The sequence below is a fragment of the Oculina patagonica genome, chromosome 11 (genome assembly GCF_052425735.1).
Source record: "Oculina patagonica isolate OP01 chromosome 11, crgOcupat, whole genome shotgun sequence".
NCBI lineage: Eukaryota > Metazoa > Cnidaria > Anthozoa > Scleractinia > Oculinidae > Oculina > Oculina patagonica.
Genome location: NC_135768.1, coordinates 2162810 through 2189598, shown reverse-complemented (window position 1 = coordinate 2189598; position 26789 = coordinate 2162810). Strand labels below are relative to the sequence as shown.

The 26789-nt window shown below is 39.9% G+C and overlaps 2 protein-coding genes across 2 annotated transcripts; one reads left to right on the top strand and one right to left on the bottom strand.

Moving 5' to 3' along the window:
* Window positions 1-4656: 4656 nt before the first annotated feature.
* Window positions 4657-11160, bottom strand: LOC144630954 (uncharacterized). Its single transcript, XM_078489311.1, has 6 exons — window positions 10496-11160; window positions 9426-9560; window positions 8300-8446; window positions 7551-7661; window positions 6902-7070; window positions 4657-4943 (listed from the first exon to the last, which is right to left on the bottom strand). Exons 1-6 carry the CDS (start codon window positions 10502-10504, stop codon window positions 4657-4659), a joined length of 858 nt encoding a protein of 285 aa, XP_078345437.1. The 5' UTR covers window positions 10505-11160.
* Window positions 11161-23832: 12672 nt separating this feature from the next.
* LOC144630953 (uncharacterized) lies at window positions 23833-26695 on the top strand. The gene is made up of 3 exons (XM_078489310.1): window positions 23833-23919; window positions 24308-25677; window positions 26656-26695. The coding sequence occupies exons 2-3, from the start codon at window positions 24440-24442 to the stop codon at window positions 26693-26695; spliced, it is 1278 nt and encodes a 425-aa protein (XP_078345436.1). The 5' UTR covers window positions 23833-23919; window positions 24308-24439.
* The last annotated feature ends 94 nt before the right edge of the window (window positions 26696-26789 follow it).

The following is a 26789-nucleotide window of genomic DNA, read 5'->3' as shown; positions in this document are numbered from 1 at the left end:
TTTTCAATGTTCTTTTACTCTGGCAATGATACTTGTTACCTCACACTAGTTTGGCGCGAATTAAAGGTCGCTTGTGGTTTTCAGGTTTTACCAGAATTATGGCAGAACGGAAGAGCTCTTATTAGTCTCCCCCGCATAAATGGGAGGGTGCAGAGGAGGCTTATTAATTTGTCATATTGTTTATCAGACCAACGTGAAAGAAACTACGTTTTTTTTTTTTCAAGTAGCTTAAAATGTGTCTGATCTGTTTTTCTAAGAAAACAAAAAACATGCAATATACTGTTCATTTCTTAGCACTAAGAGAAGAGAATTTGATTTCATGATCACCATTAAGATTTCCCCTTTATTTCTGGCCAAATCCCTTATTTTCATTTCCCGTATGGTTGATTTTAAGGTTTGCAGTGATACTTTGACTGGTCACGCGACCGAGTAAGCAAACCCAGCCGCATCTAAGTGATTTTCTAAGGGACTCAAAGCACAGCAGTGTTTTTTTATCTAACGTTCTTTATTCAATAAGAAAAATTAAAAATAGAACTTAGAATTAGAAATGAACAAACAGAACCTCGATCTGCAATGCGTCACCAAAATCTGGTCACACACGGAATTGTTTTACCGCGGTAAATTTACCATTGATGTAAAATTGTGATTAATGAGTGTGACCGCAATTTCCCGAGCTAAATTTCCAATGGTAAATCGTCATGGGTGCATCATAAAGAACAAAAGAAAAGTCGATCCATGACATTCACCTTGGTAAGAAATAAGCCTTAGGGTGTTTTGGATACCCAATCACGTAGGAAATTCCAGAAATTTGTGGTTTATCTAAAAGAAAAAAAAACCGGATCTTCGCTCCATCCAAATACTCAATAAAACGCTGGTATAGTGTCAAAAAGATGTATTGGATAACAACAACCCATTGCCTAAGGAAGAGGACTTCAAGTGAGGGGGCGAAAGTTAATTTTTGTCTTTCAGATGGTCTTACTTCTAGTACAACATCTGTGGTCAATTTTATAACAGAAGGTTGCACGTCGTTTTTTATATAACAACACTAGAAAAGGCCCTGAGTCAACCCGTGCTTTCTCTGTCCTAGAATAAAAGTTATTTCGATATGCCTACTGATACTCATATTCGGAAAGTGACATTTATCCGCCTGCTTTAAGTGCAGTGTTTTAGCCAACACTAGTTGAGCTTGAAAAGCAGGCCCAGAAAAGCAGGCCAGACGTAGCGTCTGCCAAACGTCGAATAACCGTTTTTTTTATTACGACTTTCTTAGCAATCATCAAGACCAAATGCAATTCAGGAGTTTTCGTATGTTACTACAATACTCAGTTGCCGGCAGTGTAACATAAATCCAGTGCATAAATTTAAATCAAATAAAGATAAAAAATAAATAGATTGACTTTATTTTACGAGGGTCTCATTTAATATATAGTCAAACATGTGGCCCTCGGATTCCCGATCGAATTGGAATTTAGAAGTGTTGGTTTTTTGAGGATGGAGGAAAACTGGAGAACCCGGGTGGTTGATGATGCAAATTTTTGGAGTCAGTTTTCAAAGGTCTTTGCACGGAGTTTCTTTTTGTTAACAGCATGGCGTTTCGTGTGTAAACATTACCTCACCGCCCGAAAGTCTGCCCATTCATTCTGCGGCTTTCAAGGTCGCACGGCAGCCAGGAAGTAGCCAGCGTGCAACCGTCTATAGGAGACCGATACACGCAGGCTACTGGAAAGCTAATCAAAAAGACTCAGATCAGTGCCCGGCAGATGGAAATTTTCATAGAATTTCTAAGAAATGCCTTGATCTAACCTCCGGAAATATTCTATCTTAGAATTGTCATGCGGTTGGAAAAAAGATAGTGGCTTTGCAGTTGACTACTTTTGACTGACTAGTTTTGAGTAAAATAAAATCACCGTGTCAGTGCGACACTTAAAAAATTTGTGGTCTGACCTGCCTGACCGACGGGTTTTACCATCAATCAATCAATCAAAACCTTCATTTAGCTACACAGTTTAAATGCCAGGCAGTCGGAAAATATACGAAACCACCAGAAAGACACAAAAGCTTCAATTTGAAAGACTCAACGAACTCACTTAGCCTTAATGCCCGGCGTCCGTACTTTTAAGCGAGATTGTTTGAAACTGTCCCTTGTTTAGTGAAGATGAAGTGTTCAACATGACACGAGCATGGGACAAAGAAAAATTCTGAGTCCCCGACGGGAATCGAACCCATGGCCTCCCAGATACCGGTTGTCCCTTATATCTCGTTTAAAACTGCCAAGAGGTAACAAAGAGTTCAATGGGTTTATATAGCTGACCAACTTTATAGGAAATTCGCGAGCAATTGCGAGCAATTCTTAGCCGTTCGTAGCTACTAACGGGCAAAGTTTCACTTCAAATGGACTAAATGCGTGTAGCTCTTTGTTCTTGTCACGTGATCGAACGTCTGCGTAGGAGCCAGCAGTCCACCAAATTGTTAATCTTTACAGAAAGTCTTATCGAAACCTCTTGAGAGTATTCTATTCTCCTTCAAGATCTTTAAAAGAATCGCCTAGCGATTGCGAGTTAAATTAGATGAACCCTTTTTTCTGCCGACATTATTTCCGCTAAAAAGGTTCAAATTCAAAGCACACGAGAGTCGTAGTTTGAACTTTTTTCAGGCCAGCTGTCGTTTGGCTCAGGCGTTAAAAGTGCTTGAGGCATTACCCAAGTTTTCAAATTCATTATTCATAGTGGTAGATTCAGACTTGAACTAAGGGGGTGGAGGCTGAGGAAGTCATAAAAGGTACTTTTACCAATAATAAGAAGAGGGCCTGGGCTCCCGGGCCGCTACCTTATTTCCGCAACAGATCATTTACTAGCTTGTCTAACGACGCAAGCTAGATTAGTTTCTGTAAAAAAGGAAAATTTCCTGCGTCTATCACTACAGTGCACTTAGTTTTAAAGACAAGAGTTATCTTCCATTCTAAACAATCAAACAAAAGTCGCTGTCTTTTAACAAAGTTTCCTTTATTAACACAGAAAAGTTACAAAACGCTTTTGATATATAAAAACAGCAATAAAAAACGAACTAAAAAACGCATTCCTGCTCTAACTTAGCAAGTATTAACTTCAAGATAGCTACAGCGGTTATGCAAATATTCAAAAAGGTGCTTATCTGCCTGTACTGTTACAATTAAGGTGGTAGACTTGACTTTAGCAAGTCCATTTAGTTGTCAATACACCCAGACAACTTCAACTCTACTCTATCTACATCTCAGTCTTCAGTTTCAGTAGCAATTTTTTTTTTAAGTAAAGTGAACTGAGAAAAATATCTTTTTTTAAAAAAAAATTATGTGCACTATCAAACTTAACTACAGTTATACTACAAACAATACAAAATCTACTAACATAAAATCATGCATTTACATGGAGGTACAAAAAAACGTATCAGTAGGCCCGATCATATTTAAGAAATCAATGAACCATGGGTCCGGTTGTCCGAAAACCGATTAACACTGACAATCCAGGCCAAAAGTAAATGAAGGTTTTAGTTTCTTTTGCGTGAAAACGTTTCAGTCGGGGGAATTAAGTGGCAGTTTTGGCAAATCTTCGTTGAAGCACTCGAAGAATTTCCGAATTATTGCATTCAATCAAAAACTATTCCGAAAGCAATCGCGCCTGCAAATACGTCATGTTGCAACTTCTGGGACGAAAACCGCGGGCTCAGTCACTTGTCGGAAAAGTGATGTCGCCATCAACTGGCACTTGTTCCCCGACTTATCTTTTTACGTACTGCTAATGATATCGTAAATTCGACATCGGTCGAAGTCAAAGCTGAAAGCCTAAAAATAGATAAACCAAAAATCTCACTTTCTAAAATGTGGCAAAACTTAAATCAAAACTTAAGCTCAGTTAAATCAAAACTAACACTAAGGCTAACACCGGATCGGCTTAATCGGTGTTTTGAACTGACCGGACCCTCGTTTAAGGTTGAATTGAGGTTTTACGCATAAGAAACGATGCTTCAAAAAGTGTCTATTAGTCGAGATCATGAATAACTTTCAAAACTAACGATAAAAGACAACTATGCGTTGTCTTCATGGCGCTACTGACAAAACACTACAGTGTGTAAAGTTCTGTAAGTCAAAGAAGTAGCGTACCGCTAAATTTGCATCGAAATAGGCGAAAGCTAAATTACGGTTCGGGTAGCAGCTTTTGCAAGGTCTTGCATAAAAAGCTCGCTATACCCTTCAAGGGAACAAAAGCAACCTCGTTCCCAGGGCTTTTCCCTTGGTAAAAGCCCTGGGAACGAGGTTGGAACAAAAGAACAAACAACAGGAGCAATGCCCATAGCACCAATAACAGTAGCGCCTGCTACTAGACTGACTAGTCAGAGAATTACACGCTTACAAGAACTGCACACTACAATAATTACACAAACTGATACCCTAGAACAGGTGTTGAAAACTTACACCTTGTTTCAAGGGTCGCTCTTCGTCCTGCCCTACGTACTGTACGGAGAAAACTTTGGATATTGATCATTGTTGTTTAATAAGGGAAATAAGACGGCATTCTAACTATGCTAGGCGATAGGAGACATGATCGAGCCAAACAAAACATAATATGTTAGCGTTGTTAACGTTTAAATTGCTTCATGAAAAAGTAGCTTTGGAAAATGCGTTCACTGGCAAATGTACTCACAGCACACGATTGCTCGATAGATGTGATCCCTCCAACAAATATCACCATTGGAGGTAGAAAAAACCTTTGCGGCAGAGAAGAGGTATGGCGGAGGCTGCTCCCCAGGGCCGAATCCAACATTACAAATCACATACTTGTTGCATGTTTTGCCGGTTACCTTGCACTTCAAGTCAGGTTTGTTACATTGTTCGTAGGCTGTATCGAGATCCATGCCACCGTGACACAAGGTGCTCATACCACTCCGTCTCTTCCTTGGGATTGTTCTTTCTGTAACATGACAAAAGAGGAACATGATACAGTGAAACCCCGTTAATACGGACACCAAGGGGACAGGCCAAATTGTCCGGGTGTCCGTATTAAGCGGGGTCTCAGAAAAAAGTCATGGATACATGTTTTAACGACACAAAGACGAAGGCAAACGTTTTTACGGCAACAAAACGTTGTTAAATTGTACTGTAACTGTAACAAATGCAAACTGTAAACGCTCTGACTAAAATAAATAGATTTTACGAAAACTTTACGGTCTAGTCATACACTCGAACTAAACTTTGATGTGCTCAACAGTGGAATTATTTGAAAATGTCGCAACTTTACTATACACAAGAAATAAAACGCATTTCAACAGCAACAGAACGTTTCCTTTAAAGTTTCCTTTGTAACTGAAACACCGACCGTAACCGTTCTTAAACTCTACAAACTCATTTGAAAGAGTCGGTAACTTTTCTTTGCACGGAAGCTGAATCAAAAGGCAAAGAAAGTGAAACTTTTGAATAGGAACAGCAGTCAGAAAACCTTATTAAAGGACTTAAACTGAGTACAAGGGTCAAACACCAGAAGTCAAGCTATTAAATTAAACTTTTCTTGTAATAAAACGGTTTTAACTCCGTCCGTATTAACCCTATCCAGACCGGGGGGGGGGGGGGCGGAAAGTGCCCGCGCCGACTTTGAACGCTGATAACTTTTTGAATATTCAACCAAACGCTGCTAAACTTTGCGACTTTATCTAAAATTTATCTGGGAATAATTTGGTAGGGTAGGTTGTTGTGTCAGGAACTTGACGTCACCATGGCAACGGCATTTTGACAGGCATGTTTTCCCAAATTTGTAATTTTCGTGTTTCTATTAATGAAAAATAACTTTAAAGCAATTATTTTCACCTGTTTACGGGTTTTAAGCACATTTTTATTGGTTTTGAGTATTTTCCAGTAATTTTGGGCGGTTTTCTGACGTTTTGAAAAAAATTCGAAATCCAAGATGGCGGATCCAAGATGGCGGCTGTTTTGACATTATGATGTAATTGTCACGTGATGTGACGTCATCATCCCACGTGACATATACCAAAAGATAGATTTTGGGACATACTATATATCCTGTAAGTTTCATTTAAATATTCTGGAAGTTACGGAGGGGGGGGGGGCGGAATCCCCCCCCCCCTCGGTCTGAAAAGACCAAAAAAAGCCCGGTCTGAATAGGGTTAAGCGGGTTAATTTAAGAGAAAATGTATGAGGTTTTCGTCAGGACCAACGAAACTGTCCGTAATACCCGGGCGTCCGTAAAGCGGGGTTCCACTGTATTCAGATCATCTTACATTGAGTTCTGTAGTTAAAAAGCAAAGACAAATTTTATGATTGTCTTTGTTTTTCATGAATATTTTTGCGAAAGCATGACATGTATACATGTATGGTGCTCTGGTTTTCCTTTTATTTTTAAAAGTTCTAAAAAACGTAAGGAAACTATAAATCTACCCTCTTGTCTATATAATACTGCTTATTGATTTATGCCGTTTGCAGTTCAATTGCCGCTTATACGTAAAAGTGAGTAGTTTGAGCTTGTTGAGAATAAGCAAAATTAATTATTTTCTATTTTTCCGATGGATTTATTCAATAAATAGAGAAAAAATAAACAGAATTAGCAGCATTCTGACGTTTGCTGTTTGCCGTTAAAGCGTGAAGGGTCGTGAAGCCTGGTCTCTCAAATATTCCTCAAAGTACACCATGAAGTGCAACATTTTGCTTAAAACCCTTGGAATAAAAGCGTTAACTTGAGACCTCCTTCCTCTATTTCAGAAATTGATGATTAATGTAAATTCATGTGGATAACGAAAAAAACAGCAAAAAAAAAAAAAAACTGGAAAAACTGATTGAACGACTTTTTAAAAGACCCGCGATGATTGAGGCTGGGATTCAGAGCAAATAGTTTGCATGTAGCAGTTCAATCGGCCTCACCTTCTGTTTGACTTCCTGTCACTTTCAGAGTCTCCTGCGCCTCTCTCACGCGGTATATTGGATAATCTGAACAAAAATCTGCTAATTCATCACTGAGTACAGAACGATCAGTCACTTCACCGTCAATAATCCACGTAGTATCAACTCGTCTGGTCTCTGTAACAGTAATCTGATGGAGGAATGAATGCAAAATATATACCGTTTGAATAAATAGCGTGTAGGGTGTGTTAAAATTACTTGAGCACCCCTTCACGAGCATTAGATACCCTAGCTTGTGTCTCTTGTACTACATTGGAGAAGACATTTTCTGCGTGAGATAGTTTGGGTAGTAGGATTGAGGGAATTTGAGGAGTAAAAACAGAGTGGGGTGGGGGTTCCCTCCCCCTTCCCCCATTCCTCCTCCCCTTTTTTACGCCTGCTACGCCTGAAATGTCAGTGGAAACTCGTTTGGAAGGAACCCCGGGGGAGGAATACAAGGGTGAAATGTAATTGACAGTTTGTCTTAACGGTCAAGGGTCCAAAAGCATCCTCTCCGCTTTCTCACTATTATGACCTTTTGCATGACTGCTTGGGGTAAAACAAAACTGAAATTCAGTGCATTGTATTTTTTTAACACAACTAGTTACTGAAGTAGATTTCGTGTTTTTACCTGCTTAGCCTTCTCAAGATCTTGTATCAGTTTCTCAGGTGTCGATTGCTCGTTTACAAGAGGGAACATGTAGCACATCTTGCTGTCCGGGAATCGCAGCATGGTCAAATTCTGTGACAAGCAAAGAGCAATACGTATCAGTGCTGACTAACATAAAAAGAAAACCAAGGGGCAGCCACCTGGGGGGGTACTCCCTATAATGGCCTATACGGGGAGGCCCCGCCAAAAAGGGGTACCTTTTTCATGCTTCGGGTATATAAAAGGGTAGGGATTTCACAAGTTTAGGTATACGAAAGGGTAGGGATATCGGTCATTGAGGTATTTAAAAAGGGCCTTCAATTAAAATATTTCAAACAGACGCGCTTATGGCTGTATCATTTAAATTTATTAAACGCTACATAAAAATGGCATCAAGACTTCCTGTTTGTCTTTTAGGTATATGAAAGAGGTACCTTTTTTAGTAAAAGGTATACGAAAGGGGTGCAATTTCTGTCAAAATGGTATATAAAAGGGTAAAGGGTTGGACCTCGGGACGGAGCCTCCCCGTACAAAACGTTTTTGAGTAACCCCCCGGGGGCAGCCAGCAGTATTGAGCGGTTTTCCTTAGCAGTGAGTAAAATAACACAATGAAGAGAAAAGGGGAAAAACGTGAACTGAAGGTAAGCTCACTCTGAAATGACTGAAAGGAACATGCAAATTTGCGTCACTTGCAAACAGCTAGTGGCGACTCAGTTATTTGCAACACTCACTTGTTTGAAATCATGCAAAGTATCACTGCGATCCACTCCAGGATGAGCGGGAACTCGAAAGAGCTCTGTTTGCTTGTCTGTATTAACCTCAATCTTCTCGTTGTATTCTTGCCCAGCCTCGCCGATTTGAACATTGAAATCCACGACCTTGTTGTATGAAATGACAATAATATTTTTACTTCACTACATTTAATAAACTACAAATTATGTATAAACGTGTATGTTAGGGTGACGAAGCCTGACCCTTATAATGCACTGACACAGTTATTTGTTGTTCTTTTTAGTAAAATTTTACTTGTATTCTTATGTTAATGCTGCAATTAAATGAAACGGACGGGGATGCTCGTCGGAAAATTTGAAAAGAACCCCTAAAAGAGACCAATCTGCGTGTGGCTCAAGCTTTACTTGACCCCTAAAAGATACCAAAAACCTAAGAATAGAATTTATATTTGTATATTTCTTCGTGTGGAACCCTAAACGAGACCATAATGGCTTAAAATATTGGCATATATTGGCGTTTTTCCCAGAACACCCTAAGCGAGACCAAAAAAAAGAAATTTACACCCCTAAGCGAGACGACGAGCATCCCCGTCACTTTCATATGAGAGTCCCCCCCCCCCCCCCTGGGCTTACAGAATGATTCACTGACAACACAGGCACCTACTATCGATTAATACAAGGCCCTCTGAGCTCGCATTATAGCCGAAAATTATAGAGAAAAACCTTCAACTGACAGAATAGCCACTGGGTTCTGATAAAACAATTTGACAATCTATTATTCCTCGGACCCACAAGCAAAGTCAAATCTCCACCTTGGTCGAAGGGGAAGGGGATTGATGGACCCCCTCCCTAAAATTTCTTTCTATTAAGGCACAGCAAAATTATTTTTTTTGAAAGAAAGCCCTTAACTTGCTCTACACGGTTGATAACTTTTGTTATTGATGACGTCATATGAAATCATAGCTTGCCATGGCAATGTAAAAACTCATGGATTTCTGGAAGGGATGAATAAACAGCTACTGAAAGTTGCAGAATCGTAGAGGGGGGACCCTGGTTTATGGAAGTGTGAGTAACTTTACGGAAGCATGGTTTGTGTCGGCGTAGACATCAGTTATTTAAAACATACCGTTTTAGAAGAATTCGAAGAGTCCTCACTTTTCTCCTCGCAGTTGTTACAAGCTGGTTTAGCGGTTGTGAAACTTGGTAAAACAAGGAGAACGAGGAATAACGGCGCCATTTGGACCGCAGTAACGAATGGTTTCTGCAAAAAATAAAGAGAAATAAAAAGGTAATATGGCCCCATGCCAGAACTAAACAATGTGGTTATGAGTCACTGAACTGGAAAATGAATTACGAAAGGGTAAGAATGTTGAGGTCGCTGAAATGAGTTCGTATTTATCCACTCATACCAGAACGTACTAAGATAAACGATAAAAGAATCATTTGCAATTTAGTTACACTTCGTTTGGATGAGATCGATTCACATTCTCCTTCACCGCAACAGTGCAGTAAAGGGGGTTTAGCCTACAAAAAAAATAACACACGAAATTGGACTGATATCGCCTCCTAGTTAAGCTTAGCTAGAATCAATACGCTACAACCAATTTGGCCGGACTGAGCAACTTCCACTTTTAATCTGTGGCTGTACGATCTATCATGCCTGACATAATCACAACAAAGCTTGAAAAGTTTCGTTTGGCTATAAAGATTAACAAAACGACTGGCGTTGATAAAATTAGCAGATCGCCCCTTGCATTATTGCTTTGTCGAATGCAAAACTGACCACTGATTAATTTGCCCTTTCAATGCGTAACCTTCCTTAAGCGGGGAAAATATGCTACAGCTACTCCACTTTACAGGTCCAGTTATTGCAGAAACGTCTAGATATATGCCGAAAAAAAGCACGACTTCACGTCAGGCGTCCCGTATTATACGTCTAGATAAATGACGAATAAAACATACGGCGACGGCTGTCAGCCTAATCAGTTCGCTGCCCCTTAAGTTAAAGTGGCAACAAAATCATAAGAAAAATGAAGAGAAGTTCTCTCTCTCAACGTCTTATAGAAAACTTGGGCGTCTTCAATAAACCTGTATTGACGCGTTTAGTGTTAGATGCATTATACGTCTGAAAAGTATTATTCGTCTCCCTGGGTATTGTAAAAAAGATTTAAAAACTAACTAGCTGTATTTACTTACGTTTAACATGGTTGCAGAGAAGTCTTTCCCTCTTTAAGGTTCTTCTGTTTCTTCAGTGCTGTCCGTCTCTTTGTCTGCAGTCTTCAGTACTCTTCCAAGAACTTTTTCAACTGTTTTTCAAAACTAAGCTGCATGCTTTTATAGCATCTTCTTGGGCTGTGCCTCACGTACTAACATAAGTCGCTTCAGCTCGACGGGATTCTTATTCCTATATTTTCGCCTGCTCGTTTACCGCTTCAGCGTCACGGATTGCAAACAAGGTCAAACAACGACCGCGATCGTGCTGTTGAGAAATCTGTTTCAGCGACAGTTTCTTTCCTGCTTACTTTTTCGTTGCGAGAACAGCACGTTTCGAAACAACCTCGTTTCCATTATGTTTAACTTCCTTGGATTGCGGAACCGCTGTTCCCTTCCGTATTCCATTCCACTTGGGCAGCTATTGCATCGACTGCACTTCACTTCATTCTTGCAATTTAGCAATTGCTGAAACTTGAATTGGTTCAAAAAGTTCAATATAACGTTCGCGTCAATATTGTTAGTTTTCTCTGATATCACTTTTGCTGAGAGATTGGAAATGCCAGGTAATAAGGTGGTCATATAGTATTAAAACCTACAGAATTTCGAAAGGCATTATGCACAACAATCCGTCACGATTTGTTCTTCATTAATTCTGTTGACAGCGGATGCTATCGCTGAAACCTATTATGCCTATTGTGCTTTTTGAGTCTATTGTGGTTTAGCCGAAACCTTTGTGCCTATTGTGCTACAACAGCGGGGCACCAGGAAGCTATTGCGCGATAATAACAAGGAAATAGAGAGCAAAACAAGCAAATGAATGCATGAACGGCGGAAGACAAGAATCAAGGAAGACAGCAAGGAGAAAGCCATTCCTTTCCCGTATTCCAAGCAACGTTTCCGCGTATAACATCTACAGAGGCTAATATTAGAATGAAGGCCACCCCCCCCCCCCCCCAGGGACAAAACTTAACTTTCATCATCCTCCCACTCCCCTTAAGTTACAAAAATAAGCTCCAACTCCCCTTCCAACCAAAGGTTATATAGAGACAACGAACTGAAAGACAATCTTAATAAGTGGACCTCTAATCAAGAATTGCCTTAGATATATACTCATAAACAGTCAAATGAGTGCTGTGCAAACAGTTTACCTTCATTAGTTTACCTAAGATTAGCTTAGAGTTTGCATGCAAGTTTCACTCCATATGCATTTTTAAGACGCACTAAGTTTTCTCGGAAATACCTTTGAAGGAAGACTTCTGAAATCGAGGCTATGAAAACGAGTTGAAGAAAAGGCGACAAATGGAGTCACGGCCTTATAAAATAGCATTGTTGGTAAAATATCCCATTACGATAAGCTGACGGGACGTCAGGACATGTACAGATTCGTTGCTAATAATTAATATTTAACGTGGAGCATAAATCCCGATTTAATTTTATTTGTTATTTTTTTCCATTATTCTTACTAACCTCTTTTATTTCCCCTGAATTATTTTGCGGGGAAGGGAGTGACGTGATGCACTCTGGCATCCGACTTCACATCATGTTGCATCAATGGCAAGAACACTGCAAACAGCTAGCAGGCCTGAATTGATAGAAGTTCAAAGCTTTCACGAACTGAAAAATCATCTGGTTACGCGATCATGAATTTAATGCTTTTTCTGTAGTGTTTATTTTTGCTCTTGAGATGTTACAATGTCGAGGTGGTTTTTCCGCTTACCGCCATGAAAGCCGTGCCTATCGGCTGTAGATATGTGCCCACAGAGAGCACAATTTTTGTCCTTTTACCGTAAAAAAATAATAATTAGCGTACTGAACCAACGAACAGTAAAACAGCGAAATCCCGTGCGGCGCTTGATGACGTGAACCAATCAGATACCGTCTTTAGTCGAGGGCGTGCATTAAAGCAGTTGGCGCGCAATTTAAATTTAAATATTCGGCTTCTACACGAGAGTAAAGGAAGAACGTTGCTAACATTTTGAACACTAAATCACCGAAGCCTGTTGCGTCTTAGTTGACAAACCCAAGGATAAATAACTCTAAAGCTGTAGCTGCTCTTACTACAGAACCAAAGAAATGATATTGACTAGAAAAATGGTGAGTATTAATGAAAATGTTTTAGTTCGATTCGGTAAACAATTGTTTTCTTCTGAGAGAGCTGAACTCGACTTCAAACCGAAAAATTTAAATGTATTTGCGGGAACTTGCCCAATTAGTTTAGTCGGTTTCTTGCTGTTTTCATTTCAGAGCCTAGCGACCGAAGGATTTACTCACTGAAGGCAAAGCCTGACAAAACGTGTTCCAAGCAAACTTCGTGAAATAATCATGGCGCCGAAATGTGGCCGTTACGGTCTAAACGCTGATATATTAATGCCAGGTACGTTTGTCTGTTTATTTATATTATTTCCTTTGTTAGTTTATATTTCGCCCGTAGTTTTAATACATGTAGTGAACTTTGTCCAGCTTTTTATAACATGCGGGCAACTTTTGATAATCAATGGTGGAAGAAAGACGTGGAAGTTTATAAATTGAAATCAGTGACCGGCCTGAAATCAAATGTCACCTTATAAGATTTTTCTTCTTTTAATTTATTTGAGGGAAATGTTTGTATAGTCGTATTTAAGCTCTGAACCCAACACAATGGTGTGGATCTGGGGCAATAATTATATTTCCGAATACAAACGTAATATTTAATTATGCATTTCTCGATCATAACTTCGGCTGGTGTGTAACTGAATAGTATAAAAGAAACTGCAGATGTAATTAAGTATAAGATTATATACAAATCTACAAATATTTCACTTAGAAGTAAAAACTGACTCATTGTTTTTCTTTTCCGTGTCCTTTTCAGTTTGATTCCTCCTGACCTCATCAAGCAGTCAGTCCACTGTCCTAAGTTAGCAGTCCATGCCAGTACAACTCATGTTCTCAGCGTCGTCTTGGCAACGAAAGGCATCAGTTCTTGGTAGTGGTTAGTGTGGTTCTTTGTGGGTAGGGAAGGGTGGGTAAATAGAGCTCTGGATGAACCTAACACTCGGCTTATTTTCGGCTTACATTTAGTTTATATTCGGTTTATTCGACTGTTTCGGCTTAACGTAATTTAGACAGTTTAGTTAGTGCTGGGTGGGTTGGGTATGGGCCTTCCCTTTTCCTTTCTTGGGTTTCATAATTCGGCTTCGAATATTTTATTCGGTCAATTATTCGGCTCTAGGTTTAAGTTTCGGCTTTTGTTCGGCACGCTTCGGTTTTGTTTCGACAAGACTTCGGGCTTCACTTCGGCTTCTCATGCGCAATCTCCCGCTTAGTGTTTTTTCTAAAGTTTTTTTCTTATCTAAGTTCCTTTCAGTGACAGCAATATCACTGTTATTGACTGGAACTTTACCCCTTAAATAGCAATATTATCGCTGTTATTAACAGGGTCGTTTTCGGTTCAAGGTTCATCCAGTTAATTAAATATCTAATTAATCGATTAATTAACTTATTTAATGATAAAAGCTAGGAAACTAGAGAATGACCACTTAACACGGGAATGAAGACGGTTTTGTTTTCTCCTGTCACGTTAAGTTGTCAGCTTTCTAGTTGCAGGTAGCTAATTAGTGTAGGCTCGCACTTGCGAGTGTAGTTCAGCGCCAAGGCTTTAAGTAGTTAGCCGGGAATCTGGGACAAAGCACACATCCTAGTTAATATCGCTTACAAATTTCAGCGTAGGCAGCCTCCAAAAGCGATTTACCGGACAATTCACCAGATGCATCCTATGAGAAGACCTTATCATTTATCTAGACAGTGAAGATACTGAGAGCGTAGCAAAGGAGTTACTTATAGTTACTTGAAAGGCTTTTCTCGCTTACAGGCGGGGTTAGCAACCGGACATATACATGTCTCTTTGTTAGCGTTGCCTCGTGGGACGAGTCTCTTCAAGGAATCCGCTTGCATTGCACCTCGCAGGCGCAGGTCGCTTAGACCGTCTACAAATTGTAGGCGTTGGTAGACTTCACTTCCGGTGGAGAACTGGAGCGCCACTTGGAGACTGGATCGACACAAGCTTACTCGATAAACAGTTGTTAAGACCTGTTTAGTTATATGTTACTAAGGCCTGGAGAAAGGAAAGCCAAGCTCGACCTCACGCAATAGCAAGACAGTAATAGAGTAAATTAGTCAGGTAGACGCAACATCGACGAGCTAAGACAATCAAAACAAGTGAAGCAAGGAGATAACATTGGAAACACGCACGGATAACGAGGACACATGAAAAAACAGCAACCCTTTTCATTGCATCTGAATTGATAGACAAGAAAGAATAGATAGCGTAAAAAAAAAATTATAAAACCAGTGTGAACCACACTGGTGAATATTGGTTTGATTTCGGGCGCTTGGATTCTCCACATAGTCTAGCTAGAACAAAAAGCGTGCTTGAAGATTTCAGTAATCAGCAAGATTTCGCAAAATATGTCTAATTAGCTTTTTTACCGTGTTCACCCTTATTCGCCCATGTGGTACATGCTACAGCAATTATTCATTCTGAGGTCGGTGAATAATTGTTTATTTATTTAAGACATTTTTAAGGTAATATAAAATCATATTTGCAAAATAATAATAATAAGAAGGTTGTTGTTGTTGTGCTGTTGTTGTCTTTGCGACACGCGTGACACGCGTGGAAAGCGCGCGCGGATAAATGCTGTAAGACTTTGGAAGTGCAACACGCGCTCTGCACCACAATGTTTGTTTCCTTTGAGAATCAAACCTGAATTGCTGTTGTTTGAAAAACAAAATCACTTAATTTACTCCAGAACGTATAAACCAAGGCGAAACAGGCATTGTGGACTGTAGTGCAGGTTGCATTCCAGCGTTATACAGCATATATAGCCTCGCTTCGGCTCCGGCTCAGTGAACGTTTCGATTCGGTTGCTTTCGGAAGGCTTCGAACGTGGTCGGCTTTCGGACTTCGGCTTTCGGCTTTCGGTTTAACCGCGAATATACGACAAGGGCCTGGTATCGCGGTTTTCTCGATAGCAGGCCATTGCGAACCCTATATAAATGTCCGAGCAACCCTGCGTGTTCCACGAGCAGTGTCAAGTTTTACAGACACAGGAACATTCTTGGTTTCTCTGGGCACTTTTTTTCAAATAGGAGCGCACCCCCTCATGGATTACTTTAGATCCTGTGGAATAATTCAAGCTAATGTACCTAGAAGTATTGTAATATTCTTTTGGAAATGTAAGAATAGTAGAGACTAACGTTTATGACTAGTGTTATGAGGCATTTTAACCAACTATTTTCTTGGGGGGGGGGGGGGTATAGGATACATTTAGATAAATCCATGTATAAGGTTTATACTTAAGATCATGGTCTCCGTCGGGGCTCATTTTCGGGAGCAAAAACAACCGGCATGAAACAAGAACTTGAAAATAAAAATAACGTTTCGGTTAACAGTGTGTTTTGTCGTTACTTTGTGAGTTTCTTTTGTCTGGATGAATAACTACCTCTATAAAAGTACTTATTCTTTGGGAGCTATGGGGGTGGGAAGGAATTATCATGTTGCAAACTTTAAATTGTCCACTTTCGGGGACGTTTTCGTTTCTGTAAAATCGTAACTTCTGGATGGTTCCGTTCTCCAAGCGTCCATTTTCGGGGACGCAGAACATGATATTTCAACGAGAATTTTTTTAAAGCACCTCAGGCAGTCATTTTTCGGGGATGACTTATCGATTTTAATTTCCTCAACTTCGCGTTATCTCGGGCCGGGTCCTAAGTACGCCAGTTTTCGGCGGCGTAAAACGTGTTTCATTTGCGGGTACAACGAATTCTTACAACCTACAGGAAAAGTTCTTCTTTTGGCGTTTCTTTTTTCAAAGACACAACAAAGAAACGATGTTTACGGTTAACACAAAGTAAGTGTCGTTTTAGCGTACTTCAGCTCCGTCTATCAGGTTCAAAAGCTTATTGTCTATTATTGTAAAAACTGAATATCTGTACTGTGTGTAGTTAGTGCAATGTTTGGCCTAAGTTGAAACAAAAAAAAAATACTTTTGTGTCATTTTAATTTGTTCTAAATGCTGTAAATAATTTATTAATAAAAACTGATCTGCACACAACCGACTCACAGTCTCGTTTCATTTTTTCTCCCTTCGACTGGCTCCTTCTCTTTCGATATCGCTCTTTGTAATATTTTATAATGGTGGTGAAGACTGCAAATATTTAATAATGAAAGGTTGCTGCTCTCAGTTATTTTTTCCTAGCGTCCATTTTCGGGGACGCAGTAATTCGTTTAAATTGTATACAAAGAATTTTTTCCAGTGTTTATGTCGTCCATTTTCGTGGATGACTCGGACGAGTTTGTCAACTCGCGCGTTCTGGTGGATTCTAGCTGCGCCTATTTTCGTCCGCGGCATAAAACGTGGTACCGTACAATATATGTTCATTTTCGGGGACGTAGTAATTCGCTTTAATTGTATACAAAGAACTTTTTCCGGTGTTCAGGTCGTCCATTTTCGTGGATGACTCGGACGAGTTTGTCAGCTCGCGCGTTCTGGTGGATTCTAGCCACGCCCATTTTCGTCGGCGTAAAACGTGGTACCGTACATTAGATGTCCATTTTCGGGGACACATGAATTCTCGCGAACCAGTTTTTCGTTTGGCGTTGCTTTATCTAATTCAACAACAAAAAGGCAATACTTACAGTTAGTTAACACCAGGAGCTTTTTTTCAGATTGGATCTGAACGACATCACGCCGTTAAAGACCGAGGTACGTAGTCGTTACAAAAAGCACATCGTTATGTTTATACAAGGTTATATTAAACTCGCACTTTTTTAATTCCATTACAGTTTAAAGTTTGAGGTAAATAAACTACGTGCGGCCATCTGCAACTGACTGTTCAGCATTCCACACACCTTTCCTTTGCTTTCAGGTAAAGGAGACTAGATAAGTATTGTTCTGTAGATTTAACTCTTTGCTTGCTTAATTTTCCATTTCAAATTATTTGCAGAGGCGGATCCAGGATTTTTCTTAGGATGGGGTGGACCATTAAGGAATGGCGTAACTGACCGCCGGACGTAAACAACTTTTTCAGAATACCAGTTGTTTTAGAAAGCCACAGGTTATCTTGGGAGGGGGGTGCAGGCCCCCTGAACCCCCCCCCCCTCCTAGATTCGCCCCTGATTTGAGAGTTAACTCTTTGTTTGAAGAGTTCTCTCTTGTCTGCATGTCAGCGCATGCTTTGATATTCCACAGGAAAGAAGTCACATGCCCTAACCGACAGAACTGAAACTGGCCACGAGGCAAGCGAAAGTGAGCGACTTGAGTCATGCTTTTTTTGTTATTAACTCATCTCGAAGTTGAGTCTTAACAGGTTTCTTTGGTGTTGCCTCAATGAAGGCCAGGACGACAAACAAGCGGTTGGGCCATTGACAGCAACGGAAGATGGAGCTTTCCCCAGTGATGCTTGATTGTGAGTACTATGTGCAATTTTCGCAGGCTACTATGCGGGTTGAATCTAGTCATTAACTTTTTAATTAACAACACAGTGGAGTAAAGAAAACGCACGAACCATAGGATACTTCATTCTTGGCGTACTATCAAACTCTCCGCAGAGAGATTCCATTAAAAGAAATACAAAGTTTTAATCAAGATTAAAAAAGATTAAAAACCGCTTGAACCTGCATTTGGGAATATTGTCTTGTTGTACCCCAAAATCCTCAGAACGCTCATCATAAGTAATTTATAAGATTGAGCTAAGGATAATTGATGTTTCGTGTATGAAGCTAAAAAGGCAAGAGCGTGAAATGTTATTAATTGGTTTGTAATTTTTTTATGTCCACTAATGCATCCACAAAGTTTTCTACAAACCCAGGTTCAGTTACCACTAGATGACCGAGCCCTCATCAAACGAAAAACAGCTCGTTTTCGGTTCGACCAGCTAACATCCTGCCCATTGCAGTACAAAAAGAACTCTTGAACAATCAGCTTTTTATCCAGTCACGCTACCAGTGTTTTGATTGGTGATGACCACATCAGAAACTGAGCAGTCCAGCTTAAGCCTGTGACGACTTCGTATTTGTCCTTAGCCACATCTACACCGAAACAGTTGGACGGGGAGCCCTTGTGCATGAACATTGTACCTTGGTCTCGTCAGCAAACCATCCTAGAAGCAATATCAGGTTTGACCTTTTGCTCAAAATCACATGTCAGATTCATAAGAGCAAATAAGTTTATGCAGGGGCCCTAAAGGCAACACTAAATCACTGCAAGAATCATTATGGGCCGTAGATCCATTATCTGTCAGAGGAGATCCCGAGGGTTGTTGTGTGGGGCCCTTGAAGCTTTTGAAATATAAGGAGAAGAACATTCTTTGATCAGTCTAGCGTTATTAAAGTTTCCAAGTACAGTTATCTTCATTCATAAAAACCACCTATGATATCCTGGTTACATCGTTGACACATGTATATTCATGTGGTCGAAATTTAAGTTCCTGGATATTCAAGTTTTTTAAGCAATCTATAGTTTCCAAAAGCCCCAGTTTTAATAATCTTTTTTCCTTATTTCAGCCTTAGACATGATTAGATCTCGTTCTGTCCTTCCTCCCTGGCTGTATATCGCATATGTGTCCTAACTATATGTGAAATATGTCCTGGCAATATATCTGTTAACTTGTGTTGTTGGGTAGTATCTCATATATCTTGCAGCTTTGTACAAATCAGCACCATTGCAACTGTAACTTGGCATCCCAACGAATACACTCGGTTTGGAAATTTAGCTGAGAACTCATGAAGATTTACACCAGTATGGCATAAAACTGTCTTTGATCAGACAACCATCAGCTCAGCTACTCAGCGGTAATAACGTCCTGCAGACTTCGTACTCTGAGGATCATCTTCCCCGCACAAGACAGGCATGCCGATTCTTTCTGTTGCTTTAGCATCCAAATCCTACAGACTACGGGCTCTGCGGGTCTTTTTGTCCGTCTTCAAAAAACCATGCTGATTCTTCCTGCTGCTTCAGCAAGCTATATCCTGCAGACTGCGGATGATCGACTCTGTCAACAGAATGCCGTTTCTTCCTGCTGCCTCGGAATCTAAGGAACATATCCCTTCAACCAGACAGGCCTGCCCATTCTACTATTTGAGCAATTCTTCATCGTTCAGACTACGGGCTCTGGCGATCATCTTTCCCGCCACCAGAGGGGTCAGCCGATGTTTCCTGCTGTTTCAGCTTTCAGGATCTGCATCGTGGAAACAAGACCTTATGGTTAAGAGTGGTGAGTTTGTAGATGTGTGTATTTTTCAGCAATATTTGACTTTTAATAGATGTTAGCGTCTTTCTAAAAAACGATTCCTTTCACCTTTATTTTCAGAAATGAAACGGCGTGCCAAGTCAAGTGTTCGGTGTGTCCACTTCATCGCGAGTGCGCGGAGGACGGCGCAATAATCCTATCTTACAACATCGATCCTGCAGATCTACCATGGACGTATGTAGCCTACAACAAGACTAATGCAGTTCTATTGAGTCACACAGCCAGTTATTTTATATCTGCACATATCAACGACATAGAATAGCAGTTACCAGGTCTCTCTTCGCTTATTGCAGCGTTAAGACCAGATTCACACTTGAGACTGATGGTTTAATGTCTAGCGGAAACAGAACTAAATATCAAAGACGTCAGGTGAACTATCTAAGTTACCCAACCATCGATCTCAATTATAAACAGTTTGCTTCTGTCAATGAACAACGCATGCGTAATGATCGTCTAGAAAGAGACGTTTCCAGTGACGTCACAGCGGCCATATTGACGCTTCCAAACGTGATATTTGACAGTAAATGAGTTTGGTCTGGCTATTCAACGTAAACATTTTGAACGCTGATATTGGAGACACCAGTATGGCCACCGTAAAAAAAAAGAAACTCATTCAGTTGATGAATATTAAATTTTTATAGAAATAGGATAGTGAATGATTAAGGCACGTTTTGAGAATTTTGACCTACATCACGAAAACGCTGCTATTTGAGAGAATACAGTTACTCGTTGTTTGACACTTTATATATAGTAAGGAGAAATGATCTCTTAATCACTCTAGTTAGGTTTCAGGACTGGATCCCATTCTAGAAGGCCTATTCGCAGCGCCTACAAATGGTATAAGTTTATCCAGAGTAGTTTTACTTAACCCGTGAAAAAGATCCTTGAGTAGTAATAGAAAAGTTAAATTACTCGACTCGTTTATTACGCATTTTATTTGGGTCAAACAGTTTACACTTCCCTTAAAATTACATTTTTCTTCACGGGTTAGGAAAATTCACTCCTTAAACGTTGTCTCTGATATACAATTTTATATAATCACAATCTCGGTGTTTAGCTACTCGGCATTTGAAAGAAATCAAATAACTTCTATTTCAAATTATGTGAGACCATGTTCCTAAGAAAAACCTTGTATTTCAAAAAATGCAGTAGGGCTTGCAAAAAATTTTTGGAACCAAGTACTCTAAAACTGTAGATTCATGATTTAAACAATTTTCGACTTTTACTATGGTATGTCATTATATATTACTTTCACACAGATCATTATATCATATGATTAATTACATCATATAATCCGTTATATCATAATTCATATATCATACAATTTACAGTGAGATAATGAGATAATAAATTTTATGATATTTGTTATATCATAAAATTCATTATATGGTAAAATGAATCATATGATATTAATCGATATATCATATTATTAGTTTATGATACATCGAATTACATCAGATGATTCATTATTATAATCACATAATCAATTGTATGAATGAATTATGATATGTTGAATTGTATGATATAATAAATTATATGATATAACCAACTAAACTGTTTCCTATAAAAGGGCCCTCATAAAAAGTAAAAATTAACTCACCGTATACCTAAAATATAAGTTTAAAAGATTAAAATATAAAAATACTAAGATTTAAGCTTAAATAACTTCTGGATAATGAATTAAGTAATAAAATTAACTGAAAAAAAAATTATTAAAAAATGCATTTTGTATTGCAACTGATGTAATGACATTGCATACGTTGGACGAACATTGTTTTAATTACGAATCTAAATTTCGAATACATGGTTTCGATAATTTTGTTAGTCCTACTGTAGTTTTTGAAATAAGAGATTATTTGACGAACGTGGTTTCACATAATTTTGAAATGGAAGGTTTATTGTTTTTTGTTTGCTTTTTTTAATTTGTACACGTGGCGCCCAATCCAGGGGGGACTCCCATATTAAAGGGACGGCGATGCTCGTCGGAAACCTTAAAGAGACCAATCCGGGCGTGGCTCAAGCTATTTTAGACCCCTAAAAGATACCAAAATACTACAAATAGAATTAATATTTGTATATTTCTCCGTGTGTTACCCTTAACGAGACCATTACGGTTAAAAATATTGGCGTTTTGCCTGGAACACCCAAAGCGAGACCGAAAATCCGAAATTTATACCCCAAAGCGAGACGACGAGCATCCCCGTCACTTTCAAAAGCGAGTTCCCCCACCCCGCCCCCCCCCCCCCCCCCGGGCGCCCAATCTAGTCGCGGTATATAGTCTCGTATGAAAAAGACAATAGACACAAGAAAATGTATAAGGATGACATAAGATATGGTATCGAAAAATAAAATTGAAAGAAAGCAACAGGACATTAACACCTGTCTTGTGATAATTACAAAGATATCATGAAATAACTTAAGGCATTGAACTGGCACGTGGTGATTTTTAAATATCATATTATTACATATAAAAAGAAAACAAACACTACTAAACGACTGAGGTCTAACACTTAGAAAAATAAAATTTACCATCTTTCTTTATTTATCACTTAGAAAGTATTGCACCAGCAATAAAACATCCTGATTGCATGGCTAATTATTCTTAGTTCAGTTGTGTAATGAATCGGCATTTTTTTAGGTAAATAAGATTAAAATTACACTTCTTGTCTGCATGTGTGGTTCTTTTTTGTCGCTGATTGTCTGTTCCAGGCTCACCAATATGCTCTATGAGGCACGCCTGCAGGAAATCGTGGTAGTCGTATTCAATCTTCCCAAATCTCGTGCATGTTTTGCTAAATACAACTACCATGATTCCCTATAAGCGCGTCTGATAAGGGGGACTGGCCATTGGGGCAAGCAAACGAAAAAGGAAGCATAAAGGAGAACGAATTAAGCTCCTCGGCGGCCGGTTTGTGCGCCCAGTTTAATTTTCCTCCCCCGCCCAACCCTCCACCAGTTAAAAATTGTTTCATTGTTTCCACGGTCCCGCCGCCTGTTTTTGCCATCGCGACAACAAAGCGATAGCAATGCAGACTTGCTTGACTTTGCGGTATTTTCCAAATTTATTCGCGTTATTGAGGCAATCGCCTGGTGTTAGAATGTTGTAGCTACGCCCCACGTCACGGAAAACGCATCTTCAGAACATTGGCGGCCAATATTCTTAAGTTTGTTTTTCGTAATCCGTCTAAGGCCATTCTTGTTTATGTTTGGTTCACTATTACTCCTTTGATGTGTTTATACCTTAGTGAATTATTATTTTGAGGTTTCCTTTACTTGAAAAGTATTTTGCACATCATCGGAAAATATCGTGACATTCCTTTCAATAGCGAAGCGCGCGAGTGACGTCATGACTCAGACAAGCAAACCAGAATTGCGGACGGTTTTCCTAAAACACTTTCTCAAACAGCCGGTGTTCCTAAAACACTTTTTTAAAACGAAAACTTCGCCTACATTCCCACTATTTCTCTCAGAACACGCTGATGTTTTCTGAGCCTCGTGGGGGATATTCCCCCGGGGGGGGGGGTACTCGAAAAAGTTTTGTACGGGGAGGCTCCGCCCGGAGATCAAACCCCTTACCCTTTTATATACCATTCTGATAGAAAAGGTACCCCTTTTTGTATACCTTTAATTGCAAAAAGGCACCCCTTTCATATACCTACACGACATCACATTTACCTAAAACGGGAAGTTTTCTTGTCATTTTTATGTAGCGCTTAATAAATTAAGACGATACAGCCAAAAGTTGCGTCTGCTCGAAATATTTAATGTAAAGGCCTTTCAAAATATAATTATGGCAGATTTCCCTACCCTTTCATATACCCACACTTGTAAAATCCTACCCTTTTATAAACCTGGAGCCCTTTCGGCGGAGCCTCCCCGTATAGGCCATTATAGGGAGTACCCCCCCCCCCCGGGGGGTATTATCATTTGCATTCTATTTTTAGACCTCGCGCACTTCGCTATTCATAAACGGATGACGTAAGAAGTCACGCGAGTGGCAAAAATAATATCAAGATAGTAAATGATTGCATAATCAGTTACGAAAAATCGAGGTGCCTCCATATATGAATGGCTGTCTGGCATGGTTCTCTCTTATCATTGATATTTAACTGGAAAGACAGGTAATTAGTAATAGCTAGTACTGTGTACTCTTTTTATTATCAGCCTTTCTTAGAAGTATGTACATTTGGTACCTCTTGACGCAAATAGGCATGACAAAAAGGGCATTTAATTAAACGTCATCATTTCCCAAAATTGTTTGTGCAGGCCTCGTGACTGAGGTCAAGAAAGGAAACCAGAGATGCAAACTGTTCCAAAGGGATTAATAAGAAGCCTTCGGTTGTCCCTGAATAAAATCAACTTGGATCAGAAATATTTTGTCATACTTTCACTCTTTCTTGAAACTGAAAGCATAAAAATATAGTAAATGACCTTAATCGTAATTTATTTCATTTTTCTCAAATTATCTTGAGCGCATAACTTATATGTTCCTGTCTGTTTACTTCTCAGTCCGTACGTTTAGTATTTCAATACGTTTAGTATTTCAAGAAGTGAGGAGTACTAACGCACTGCTACGGAGAAAACACAGATAATACCAAAAGAACGAGACAGTTTCGCTGTGAATTAATCTCACTACTAAAGATGGCGACGACTCCATTCTCGCTCGAAGGCGCGCTTGCATACATAGCAGAAACCTTCACCGCTGGAGTGATTCAGTCTTATCAGGGGCAGGCTAGAGTCCTTGAAAATGATCCTTTGATACGAGGCCATGATCCCTTGGAGGACTTTAAGAAGTTCAACAACAATGATACGATCTTTCAGGAGTACGATCCACCCCCGGGAGACGACAGCAAAATGGGCTGGAAAAAATCTCGACCGGAAAAATGGTGGATGTCGCTTTGGAAGGCCGTGAAAGATGTCTTTTGTATTCAAATTCTTGGAGGTTTAGCTCTCGGCTCGGTTGCTATTTTAATTTTGGTTCTGGATTTCAATTCCGTTGATCTTTGCTACGAGCAGAAGACGAATGGCCATTGGAACGCAATTTCCCATAAGATTCAAGCCATTATTGTTACTGCTGATGCCACAGAAGCCTACGTGATCCAAATGTGGCCAATTCTTCTCATAATCACAATGTTTGGCTGGCCTTTAATGAAGAAACTCAATCTGTTGATTCTCAATCTACTGGCTGCTTTTTTGGACACTTGCTACAGACTTTACCTTCAGGTTTACGGCATATACGATACGTCCTGGAAGATGGTTCCTTTGAATGCTTTATTTCTAATCATAGTACTATTGAATTCTGTACTTGTCGGAAGAGAAGTTGCTAAAAACAGCGAAACTGAAAGATCCAGAAAGTTCAAGAAAATTATCAAGGTTATTGCGATCCTCGTAGCCCAATTAGCCTTTGGGGTTCCAATCGCTTATGGCATCGTTTATGGCCTCATTCCTTTTTATAATCGTCAGAACGAAACCTACAGGGCTGTCATTGCTGGCGCACTGTCTCTAGTAACGGCTATTCCAAAGGTCATCGTGCGTTTGCCAGCGCAAAGAATCGATTTCATTCACCCGGGCGACGCGCACGTGCTGATAATCGTTCTATACACCGCATCCGCTATCGGTCACCGTGTCATGCAAGCAGAGCTCACAAGTCTTCGACTGTTTATTCTTCTGAGCTTCGCGCACGGTTCGGTAGACCTACTAGAAAGGTTAACCATTGTTGTGCGAGATTATCTGTGGTACTTTATTTACAAGAAGATTAAACGAGACGGAGCAGAGACGATCATGAGCGCTGATAAATTTCGCACGCCAAGAAGCATGCGCTTTATTGCCGACATGAGCATTCAGATGCATTCTCGTCCCCAGAGGCCGCGATCCTTCTGGTCAGCACCCGGGATCGAGACCCGGGTGCTGACCAGAAGGATCGCGGCCTCTGGGGACGAGAATGATTCAGATGATTCTCGGAGAATCGACTGCGTTGATTCTTGGTTTTCACGTGACGTCATCAACATGCTAAAATCCAGAATCGTAAGACCCTTGATTTTTTATCCTTCACTGGCTATTAGACGTCCTTAATACATATCTTGTTGAAGGTTTTTAACTCGATAGCATTCTCCGTCTTTAAGATAGAGCAATTTGCATTTCGGAGTTTCTCGCCACACGAGATCAAAGATGGCCGCCAAAAGGCTGTCACGTATGCTTAAAAAAATGCTTCATCTTGTGATTTTTAACGATCTGAACATTTGAGATTTTGCAAGAAGTGTTTATCTGAATGTTTACTTGTTCATGATGGTGATCTGACCGCATTTTGTAGCAGAAGTGAATGCCAGATGTTTTTGTTGATTTCCGGCCGCCATGTTGGAGCCCAAGCAGTTGGGCTCCAATATGGCGATTCCATACTGTGCTCTCTAAATTTGCGTAAAACACTTTGACGGATAACTCGAGTACGAAATAACGTACAGACCTGAGACTTGGACAAAGAGTTTATATAGTAGTTTTCTACAGCCTGAAATATTCTTGATTTTTATGGACTCAATAGTTTTGGATTTATTTTTTCGCGGCGTGACAGTGAAAACCACCTATAGCAGCGGTCGGCTTTATCCAGTTGTACAGTTTCATGTACAACAACAACAGTCCGTCCTTTGCCGACATGCATTTGATTTACGATTTCTTCGTTCGCGTTTCCATCGCTCTTAGCATCGATTTCGTCTTCAATTCATTCTCGTTTTGGCTGCAAATGTCCTATCTAAACATCGCTGTAGTGCGAGTTTGGAAGAAAAAATGGCGGAAGCACATGGTAGTTGGTCTTATTTTGACCTCCATGACAATGTGCTACTTTACTACTTATTTGATCGCTGTAGTAAGAGACAAACATTCAGGAGAGACAATGCGTCATTTTAATTGCACGGGGCCGTTTTCTAGGTTCTAGCTACAACCCCAGACAAAAGTCTGCCCTTTTGTGCCTCCCCTCCCCTTCCCTATTCAATGTTGAGCG

Excerpts from the sequence above, each read along its gene's own strand:
- LOC144630954 (XM_078489311.1), bottom strand. Across the intron at positions 7,071-7,550 it reads ATCTTGAGAAGGCTAAGCAG|ATTACTGTTACAGAGACCAG; the intron begins GTAAAAACACGA and ends TTCCTCCATCAG. Across the intron at positions 4,944-6,901 it reads GACAGGAAGTCAAACAGAAG|AAAGAACAATCCCAAGGAAG; the intron begins GTGAGGCCGATT and ends GTCATGTTACAG.
- LOC144630953 (XM_078489310.1), top strand. The coding sequence starts at position 24,440 with ATGGCGACGACTCCATTCTCGCTCGAAGGCGCGCTTGCATACATAGCA. Across the intron at positions 25,678-26,655 it reads CAGAGGCCGCGATCCTTCTG|TAAGAGACAAACATTCAGGA; the intron begins GTCAGCACCCGG and ends TGATCGCTGTAG.